This window comes from Phyllostomus discolor, chromosome 6 (genome assembly GCF_004126475.2).
Source record: "Phyllostomus discolor isolate MPI-MPIP mPhyDis1 chromosome 6, mPhyDis1.pri.v3, whole genome shotgun sequence".
NCBI classification, from domain to species: Eukaryota; Metazoa; Chordata; class Mammalia; order Chiroptera; family Phyllostomidae; genus Phyllostomus; species Phyllostomus discolor.
Window position 1 is genome coordinate 158,772,209 of NC_040908.2, and position 11,402 is coordinate 158,783,610.

The window sequence follows — 11,402 nt, forward strand, 5'->3', positions numbered from 1 at the left end:
TTATGGGGACACACAGTCTAGTTTCATTCTTTTTGCATCTGGCTTTCCAATTTTCCTAGCACCATTTATTGGAGAGGCTTTCTTTTTTCCATTGAATTTTTGGGGCTCCTTTGTTGAAAATTATTTGCCCACATGCATTTGGGTTTATTCTGAACTCTCAATTCTGTTCCACTGGTCTGTGTATTGGTTTTTCTGCCAACCATGCTGTTTTAATGATTATACTTCGTGGTATAATTTGAAGGCTGAGAGTATGATGCAACCAATTTTTTTCTTTTTTTTTTTTCAAGATTGCTTTGGCTGTTTGGGGTCTTCTGTGGGTCCATACAACTACAATGATATTCTTGTTCTATTTCTTTTAAAAAATGTCATTGGAATTTTCATAATGATTGCATTAAATCTGTAGATTGCTTTGGGTAATATGGACTTTTTAACTATGTTGATTCTTCCACTCCATGAACATAAAATATCTGTGTATTTCTTTCTGTACTTTTTTATTTCTTTTAATAAGTTTGTAGTTTTCAGTGTATAGGTCCTTCACATCCTTTAAGTTTATTCCTAGATATTTTACTCTTTTTGTTGCCATTGAAAAAGGAATTCTTTTTTTTCTTTTTTCCTGAAATGTCATTGTTATTGTATTATATACAAATGCAATGGATTTTTATACAATGATTTTTGTATCCTACAACTTCACACTGTATTTGTTTATTGTTTTTAATAGTTCTTGGTGAAGTCTTTAAGGTTTTCTCTGTACAGAATCATGTCATCAGCAAAAAGTGGCAATTTTACTTTTCTCTTCTTGATTTGTCTCCCATCCAAGTACCAACCAGGCCCGACCCTGCTTAGCTTCCGAGATCAGATGAGATCGGGTGTGTTCAGGGCAGTATGACCGTAGACTCTCCTCTTCATTTGTTTGCCTTTTATGACTTTCTCTTGCCTGGTTGCTCTGGCTAGACCACCCAGTCCTACATGCAATAAGAGTGGTGAGAGTGGACATCCTTGTCTTGTTCCTGATCTTACAGGAAAAGCTCTCAGTTTTTCACTGTTGAGTAGGATATGAGACAAGGGTTTGCCTTGTAAGACCTTTATGATGTTGAAATATTTTCTTTCTATTTTATCGAGTGCTTTAATTATAAACAGATATCTTGCCAAATGCTTTTTCTGCAATTCTTAATATGATTATGTGATTTTTACCCTTTATTTTGTTAATGTGATGTTTTCCACTGAAATAGATCAAAGAACTAAAGATAAGATTTGAAACACTAAATTATAAAGAAGGTACTAACATTATGGACCTTGTCTTAGAAAATATTTTATGAATTTGACTTCAAAGGCAAGGGAAGGAAAGGTGGAAACAAAGGGGATTATATCAAACTAAAAAGCTTCTGCACATCGAAAGAAACTACCAACAAAACAAGAAAGCAGCCATCCAAAAGAAGATATTTGCAAACAACAGCTCTGACAGAATTTATACACAACTTATCTATAAACAACTCATACAGCCATGGCTGGTGTAGGTCAGTGGATTGAGCATGGGCTGTGAACCAAAGGGTCATCGGTTCAATTCCCAGTCAGGGCACATGCCTGGGTTGCAGGTCAGGTCCCCAGTGGGGGCCACGTGAGAGGCAATCACACATTGATGTTTCTCTCCCTTTCTTTCTCCCTCCCTTCTTTTCTGTCTAAAAGTAAATAAATAAAAATCTTTAAAAATAAAATTTATACAAATCGACACCAAACAAACAATCTTACTTAAAAATGGGCAGAGGACCTGAACAGATGCTTCTCCCAAGAAGATATACAAATGGCTATCAGATATGTGAAAAGATGCTCAACTTCACTAACTATTAGGGAAATGAAAATCACAGCTATAATCAGATAGCACCTCACACTTGTTAGAATGGCTATTATCATCATAAGACAAAAAAATAACAAGTGTTGGAAAAATTGTGGAAAAAAGAAACCCTCATTCACTGCTGGTGGGAATGTAAACTGGTACAGCCACTGTGGAAAACAGTTTGGAGGTTCCTTAAAAAATTAAGAATAGAGTTACCATATAGCCCAGAAACACCTCTTCTGAATGCATACCCCCCAAATTTATAAAGATTTAGTGGCAAAGATACATGAACTTCCATGTTCATTGCAGAGCTATCCACAGTGGCCAAAACATGGAAACAACCAGTGTCCTTCAATAGTTCTTCAATAGAGGACTGAGTAAAGAACATGTGGTGCCCTGGCTGGCATAGCTCTGTGGATTGAGCGGGGGCTGCGAACCAAAGTGTCGCAGGATCGATTCCCAGTCAGGGCACATGCCTGGGTTGCAGGCCATGGCCCCCAGCAACCGCACACTGATGTTTCTCTCTCTCTCTCTTTCTCTCTCCCTTCCCTCTCTAAAAATAAATAAATAAAATCTTAAAAAAAAAAAAAAGAACATGTGGTACATAATACAATGGAGCACTACTTGCACTACTTAGCCATAAGAAAAGATATAATTCTGCCATTTGCGATAATGTGGATGGACCCTGACAATATCATATTAAGTGAAATAAGTCAGTCATAAAATGCTAAGAACCACATGTTTTCACTTATATACGGGATATAAAACTGAAACTCATATATACAGACAACACCGTTGTAGCTACCAGGGGGTGTTGGGTGGGGGGGGTAATAAAGGATAAAGGCAGCGGAATCCATGGTGACAGAAAATTATTTGACTTTGGGCACAAAATGCAATAGATGGAGCATGGATCATAGAGATGTGCACTTGGAATCTATATAATCTTGTTAACCAATGTCACCCCAATAAATGTAATGATCAAATAAAATAAAAGTACAGTAAGTATAGTTGCAGAAAAAAAGAACTGTACTTAATGGTACTAATCATTATAAAGCATCATAATGATCAGAGTCTAGAGGACTTTGATTATTTAATAAATATCACATGTAGTAAGTTACTACATAACAGTTTTCTTTCTAATTATTGAGTAAATCATCATGTTGCTATTTTGAAACAGAAGATAATTGAGTCATGTTCCCCTTGGGGAAACTCTTGCAGTTTTCATTCATCACTGAGTAAGGGGATATAAATAATCTAAATTAATTGTATTCATAGTATATCTAAACCTGCATTTGCTGATACACAGGTAAGAAAAGAAAAATTTAGGTTACTTGAAAAATTGTTTATGAGGTGTGGCCTAAATATGTGAAGGTTAAATGTTATAAAAGCCCCTTTAGTTGTTCCCTGTTGCATGGATAAACACAACCCAAAAGATACAAACTGTTGAATTTATGTTTGTAGAGTTAAGTAAGAGTTTTCCAAATCAAGTATCTGCTTTATTTTTATGATTGAAAGAGAATGATCAGATTAAAGTAAGAACCAAAAAAAAAGACATTGGACCCATTCAACTATCTGAGTGCTTGTATTTTGCTCTAATGAAGAAATAATCAATTATCCTTTACTTTGCTAGCTTTGTAGAAGTCACTTCAAGTTAATGCTATTTCATAATTTTTCTCTAGTTTTAGTGTTTAAAATCTATTTAAATATATATCAAGAATATTATTTTATTTCACTGTGAGTGACAATAGGAGAGGGCAGTTACAGAATAAGGCCATGATACAGTAAGAGATAGTGTACCACTGGGAAATGTGCTCAGTGCATGGCCATTATTATTTTTCTCCTCTTTGCCAACTTACTATTTCAATGCTGAGGCAAAAGTATTTGGAATTTTCTGCCTTCTATTAAAACTGTGTTTTTGAACTGGTTTGGTATTAATTCCAAAAGCTGATGCTATATAATTAAATTCTTAAAAATCACAGACATTTTATCCTCATAACTGAATCCTTTCACAGTATTTTAATATTGACTTATGTATACTAAATATAATATTTATTTTGGCTTCTAGGAGAAATACCTGATTCAAGTAAAATGTAGCTGGTGTTCAACATTGTAGTCTTTTACTATCTTACTTTCCCAAGTAAAATTAAGCCCACAGTAATGTGGAAAATGAAATTGTGATGAGTTGTGTGGTTAGAGGAAAAAATCATAATCAGAATATGATTCATTGGATTTAATCTTGAAAGAATAACATCTCAGTGTTTATTACAAATAATTACAAGACAAATATAGTAAATTTAGCTAAGGAGTGAGATATCTCACTAAAGGTGAAGGTCACATATTTTAAATGATTAGTGATAATATTCATTTTGGGATCCAATATTTGCTAATGCTTTAAAAATAAATATATCTGATGACAAAGGATCGATTACATAGTCATCATAAATTTGTAACCGCAAATTGACATATTTGAAAGAAATTGCTTTATACATGTATTGCTTTACACATTTAATTAGTCTGCCTATATGCTATCATATTTGCTTGGTCATTCAAACATATTACTATTTTAAAGGGGAATAAACAGTGAAGAGGAAGCCTAATCTCACACCTGACATTTAATCATGACCAGGGCAATGAACACTCACTTTCGAATTAAATCCTATGTTAATTTTCCTAAACAGGTATGTCGTTAAACTGATGTCAAGAATTGTATTGGGGTTGATTTTTTTTCTTGTGACTTTTGGTCATATTTCTAATACAAATTTAATCATTTTCATTAAAGTTTGTATTTTATTGCTTAATTTGGCTTACTGTGATCATGAGACATCATCCATAAAAAATTCTTAATTGTTCTTTCAGATAAATCCAGGGAGATCTAATAGAGGTAATAGTTTTTATGCATTAGCTCATGAAATGATACAATCCAGGCTGCAGCTACTATGTAGACCAAAACTAATTCAGCATATTCTCTATTGAACATAACTGTCAAAATACAACTTTATTAGCTTATTTTTTCAATTTTTACTCCAATGTTGTAGAATAAATATTGATATTCTCATTCTATGGATGAGTAATTTATAGTATATCATTTTACAACATTAATGAAAGGTCTAGAATGCTGACTTTCTATTTCAATGCTCTGCACACTGATATACTATCTGATATGAATCAATATCAAAAGAAAATTATTTTTTAACCAATCACTTGGCATTTTAGTGAATTTTTTAACCAATCACTTGGCATTTTCTGATTTAATCAGAAAAGAGCTAATAGAATACAGTTGTAAATGATCAATTGACCTAGTGATTTCAGAAATGTCATGGATTCACATAGTGACTGGACACCCATCTTTTCCATTTAATTTTGCAGGGAGTGGCATGGACACTTGTCCCACCATCTTGTCACTATCTATTGATCCACGACTTGGAAGGTCTACATTGCTAAAAAATAATATGAGGACATAGCTCCCCTCTCCTTGTGTCACAATATTGAGTCACAGCTCTGCTTATTGTTTTTGTAGTAAGTAAATTATAACTGTAAAAATATCTTTACACTTGTTTTATAAGATTTCAACATGAAGAATGTTACTCAAGTTACTACATTTGTCCTTAAGGGCTTCACAGACAATCTAGAACTGAAAATGATCTTATTCTTCCTGTTTCTAGTGATTTACCTGTTCACTCTGATGGGAAATTTAGGGCTGATTGTATTGGTCATTGGGGATTCCCAGCTCCACAACCCCATGTACTATTTTCTGAGTGTGTTATCATCAGTGGATGCCTGCTTTTCCTCAGTAATTACTCCAAATATGTTAGTAGATTTTCTGTCAAGGAATAAAGTCATTTCATTCCTTGGATGTGCATCACAGATGTTTCTTGGTGTTACATTTGGGACCACGGAATGCTTCCTCTTGGCTGCAATGGCATATGATCGCTATGTGGCAATCTACAACCCTCTCCTGTATTCAGTCAGCATGTCACCCAGAGTCTATGTGCCACTCATCATTGCTTCTTACATCGCAGGCATTTTAAATGCCTCTATACACACAGTGGCCACATTTAGCCTATCCTTCTGTGCCTCCAGTGAAATCAGACATGTCTTTTGTGACATCCCTCCCCTCCTTGCTATTGCCTGTTCTGACACTCACACAAACCAGCTTCTTCTCTTCTACTTTGTGGGCTCCATTGAGATTGTCACTATCCTGATTGTCCTGATTTCCTATGGCTTAATTCTGTTGGCCATTCTGAGGATGCGTTCTGCTGAGGGGCGGAAAAAAGTCTTCTCCACATGTGGCTCTCACCTAACTGGAGTGTCAATTTATCATGGAACCATTCTCTTCATGTATGTGAGACCAAGCTCCAGCTATGCTTTGGACCATGACATGATAGTGTCAACATTTTACACCATCGTGATTCCCATGCTGAATCCCCTCATCTACAGTCTGAGGAACAAAGATGTGCATAAGGCAATGAAAAGAGTGTTTGGGAAAAATGGGTTTTTCAATAAAGTATCTTTTTACAGTTAACAATGAATTAAAAAATTGAAAGGCATGTTCTATGCCTCAATATTTAAAAAGATATGATGAACATGTTTGCTTTTCTTGCCAGAATGGCTATCATCAATAAATCAACAGTTATTTGCTAAGATGAGGAGAAAAGGAAACCCTTGTGCACTATGAGTGGGAATGCAGGTTGGTGCATCTGCTGTGGGAAGCAGTATGGAGTTAATAAAAAATGTGAAGATGGAGCCCTGACCACTGTGTCTCATCTACTTGGGCATCATCCCACAGACTCAGCAGTCTCCAGTTAGGTTCCCTGTCAGGGCACGTGCCTGGGTTATAGGTTTCATCCCTGGTTGGGGCATGTAAAAGAAGCAGCCAATGGATCTGTGTTTCTCTTTTGCTTCAATGATTCTTTCACTGCCTCTCTCACTCCATTCCCCTCTCCTAAAAAAGTAAAAAAAACAAAGTCTTTTAAAAATCTAGCTTACAAAAACTTAAAAATAGAACTGCAAGATAAAGCAAGGATAAGTGGTGATGGAAGGAGGCATAACGTGGGGTGATGAACACACAATCCAATTTACAAATGATGTAGTACAGAGCTGAACCCTGAGGCATATATAATTTTCTTAAACAATGTCACCTCAATAAATTCAGTGAAAAAATAAATAAAAAATCTAAAAAGTTGAAATATATTTTATAAATATAAAAATGAAACTGCCTTAAGACCCAACAATTCCACTTCTAGAAATATATCTAGAGAAAATTAAAACACTAACTTGAAAAAATATATGCACCTTTATGTTCATTGCAGAGTTGTTTAAACAGACAAGATTTGAAAACAGCCAAAGTACTCATCAGTAGGTGAATGGATGAAAAAAATGGGGTAGTTTACACAATGGAATACCATTCGGCCATAAAGGACAAAGAAACCTTACCCTTTGCAACAGCATGGATGGGTGTAGAGAGTATTACACTAAATGAAATAAGCCAATCAGAGAAAGACAAGTACCATATGATTTCACTTTTATCTGGAATCTAATGAACAAAATAAGGTAACAAACAAAGTAGAAACATATTCATAGACACAGAGAACAGACTGACAGTTGTCATAGGAGAGAGAGGTTGGAGGAATGGGTGGAAAAAGAGAAGGATTAACCACTACAAATTGGTAGTTACAGGATAGCCACAGAAATGTAGATTACAGCACAGGAACAATGAGGTCTGTCCAGAAAGTATCCATCCATGTAAAATTTAAAAACAGGGACATTTATTGACGAACATACAAGATACAAGAAACATTGTAGGTTGGACAATAATGTCTCAATCCTCTTCAAAGTAAGTACCTTGGAACCTTACACACTGCTCCCAGTAGCCATCAGCTGCCCCCTCATACTTTCCTGAGTCTCATCAATGGTCTGAAACCTCTTTCTTTCCATAGGTGATTTTAGTTTTGGGAAAGCCAGAAGTTGCAAGGTGCCAAATCTGGGTGGTAGGGCTGAGTCACATGGGTGATTAGATGTTATGCAAAAAAATTCTACATGAGATTTGATGCATGGGCAGACATCCTGTTGCGATGAAGCTGCCAATCACCAGTTGCCTATAATGTCAGCCATTTTCATCATATTGCATCTCCCAGCCAGTGAAGAACTTTGATGCAGTACTACTTATTAATTGCTTGGCCTGGAGGGGTATACTCATGATGGAAAAAACTTTCAAAATCAAAAAACACAGTTAACATGGTCTTGATATTGCTGCAACTTTGCTGATCCTTCTTGGGCCATGGACAACCAAGTGACTTCCATTGGGAAGACTAGTCCTTTGTGTCTGGATCATATCCATAGACCCATGATTCATTTCTGGTTGTGCTTTTCTTAAAGACATCTGGTTCATTGGTAGTGGTTTGATTCAAGTCATCAACAACTGCAGCACAATGTTCCTTTTGTTTTGGTAGCAGAAGCCATGGAAAAACTTTTACCAAAATATATTTCATGCCAAGATCTTGTGTCAAAATCTGAGATGCAGTAGTTTTTGGAATCCCCAAGTCAAGTCCTAGTTCTTGCACTGTCAGTCGCCAAACTTTGTTGATTGCAGCCCGTACACATTCAGCATTTCAGGTGGTGTGCTTGTTACAGGCCTCTCAGAACATGGGTCACTTTCAACAGATTCTAAACCATCCATGAATAATTTGTGCCACACTTTCATTTATGCAGCAGTCATTGCATCCTCCCCAAAAGACTTATGAATCATCTGAGTAGTTTTTGCAGAAAAATGCTCAAGCTTAACACAAAATTTGATGCAGATTCATGCTGTTCTCAGTCATTTTGAATGAGATGGCCACACAGAAAACATGCTCACTCAGAGGTGTCTACAATGCCCACTGACTAGTGCAGTGAAGTCATCATTATTCACACATGCACCTCCCAGTCCATTCTCCTTGCCTGCCAAGTTACATCAATGTCATAAGCCAATCTTGTTATAGTAAGAGTGGCTGGACTTTTCCCAGACAGACCTCAAAGAGTCAATGACACTGAGATAAATATTTACAGAACCAGGTGGGTACATGAAGCTGAGGGGGCAACTCTGGGAAGTACATGATTTTCTAACCACTTTACTGCACATCTGAAACTACAGCAGAATAATCTTAATTATAAATGATAATTGAAAATTAAAGAAAAGGAAAGAAAAAAGTGTGCGAAAAATTATAATGTAGCAACAGAGAAAGAAATCACTAAGAAGAAACACTTAAAGGAGAGCAATAGGTGAATAGCCATGGGGACAGAATTCCAACAGGAGAAAAGAAATGCAGGAAAATTGTTGAGGGGAATATATTATGAAAAGAGATGTTTTGTGTTTGTCCTGCTGAGGTGTTATTTAAATTTAATAACTCTACTTTAGAGAAGTATTGTTAGTGTTCTATGGTCTAAGGAGATTCTTTTTTGCTGAAATTAAAAGGGTTTTCACAAAAAAATAAATTAACAATAATAGTTGTAATATTGATACTGATAGTAGTCACAAAAACAAAAGGAAAGAATAAAGGAAAACAGAAGGGAAGAAGGAAAGATCACTGCCACTTAAATTTGTTCTTGAAGGACACATGCAATTGCAATGAAAGTGAGGTCTGTGGGAAACAGCGTTGAACATGAGCACAGCAGGTACATTTTTCTGTATCTTGGCCCCTGGGCCCAAGATCTGAGGAGTGGGAGCATCTGCACAGGCATCCCAGGGTACAAGGGGTCAGAGTAAAACAGAACCAGAGCTGGGTCAGGACCAGGCCTCTAGAAAAAAGTGTCAAGATGAACTCGGGCTCAGTTGTGGGGAGAGTCCCATCTGCAAGCTGGTTGTGCCTTACCCTCTAAATTGTGCATGTCGTTTGTCGTGTTTGAGTTTAAGTATGATCTTTATAATTGTTCATGCCTACTCTCTGTATATTGTGAGAAATGAAAGAATGGATTCTGTTTGTGCTTTTGACAAAATAATAAAAGACAGTGAAATGCACCATCACAGAAAGCATGGCAATGACACCAGGAATTCACAAACACTACCTGTGGTCACCAAACCACAGGCTGTACTTAGAATTGCTGCTAAGGCATACACCCAAGGAAGGAGCAGAGTGCTTTGATCTAGAGTCAGATACCAATGATTCTGTGGTAAGTGTTATATGAGCTATAGTTTTCACATCAAGCAATTTATAGATTCAACACAACCCCTATTAAAATACCAGTGACATATTTCACAGGCATGGAACAAACATTTCAAAAATTTATATGCAGCCAGAAATAACCCTCCATAGCTTCAGCAATTTTGAGACTGAAAACAAAGTAGAAGGGATCACAATACCTAATACTAACCTATGTTACAAGGCCACTGTAATCAAAACATTCTGGCACTTACATAAGAACAGACATATAGACCAATGGAACAGAATAGAGAGCCCAGAAATAAACCCATGTTTCTATGGTCAACTAATATTTGACAAAGGGGCAGAAGCATAAAATGGAGTGAAAATAATCTCTTGAAAATGGTGGTATCTGGGTGGCCACATGTAACAAAATGAAACTCGATCACCAACTTACAGCATACACACAAATAAACTCAAGATGGATAAAAGAATTAAATACAAGGCACAACACCATAAAATTCCTAGAGGAGAACATAGGCAGGAAAATCTCAGATATTCCATACAGTGATATTTTTACCCATATGTCCACTAGAGCAAAGGACATAAAGGAAAGAATAAACAAATGGGACTTGATCAAATTAAAATTTTATGAATGACTGAAGAAAACATCGACAATGAAATGAAAAAATAACCAACCATATGGGAAAACATATTTGCCAATGATACCTTGGACAAGGGTTTGATCTCCAAAATACATAAAGAACTCAAATGGTGTATCTCCTGGAAGACAAAAAATTCAATTAAAAAATGGGCAAAACACCTGAATAGATATTTCTCCAAGAAGGGCATACAGAGGCATATGAAAGGATTCTCATCAACAGTAGCCATCAGAGAGATGCAAATTAAAACCACAATGAGATACCACTTCACACCTTTCAGAACAGCCACCATAAACAAATCAACAAAGAACAAGAGCTGGCAAGGTTGAGCAGAAAAGGAATCCCTTAGTGCACTGTCAGTGGAAATTCGGACTGGTGCAGCCACTGTGGAAAATAGTACGGAATTTTCTCAAAATACTAAAAATGGAACTGCCTTTTGACCTGGCAATTCCACTGGTGGGGTTATATCCTAAGGATGCTGAAACAGTAATCCAAAAGAACCTATGCACCCCAGTGTTCACAGCAACACAATTTACAATGGTCAAGTGTTGGGAGCAACTTAAGTGCCCATCAGTTAATGAGTGGATCAAAAAACTGTGGCACATTTACAGAATGGAATACAGCAGAAAGAAAGAAGGAGCTCCTACCCTTCTCGACAGCATAGATGGGACTGGAAAACATTATGCTAAGTGAAATGAGCCAGGCAGTGAAAGACCAATACCACATGATCTCACCTATAAGTGGAACCTAATTAACAAAACAAACAAGCAAGCGAAATATGACCAGAGACATTGA

The 11,402-nt window shown here is 36.4% G+C and overlaps 1 protein-coding gene across 1 annotated transcript; it reads left to right on the plus strand.

Annotated features, from left to right (window-relative positions):
- The first annotated feature begins 5,312 nt into the window (after positions 1–5,312).
- LOC114490194 (olfactory receptor 5T2-like) lies at positions 5,313–6,353 on the plus strand. Its single transcript, XM_028504121.2, has one exon. The coding sequence runs from the start codon at positions 5,403–5,405 to the stop codon at positions 6,351–6,353; it is 951 nt and encodes a 316-aa protein (XP_028359922.1). The 5' UTR covers positions 5,313–5,402.
- The last annotated feature ends 5,049 nt before the right edge of the window (positions 6,354–11,402 follow it).

What these genes read in the sequence shown, in the direction of transcription:
- LOC114490194 (XM_028504121.2), top strand. Translation starts at nt 5,403, where the DNA reads ATGAAGAATGTTACTCAAGTTACTACATTTGTCCTTAAGGGCTTCACA.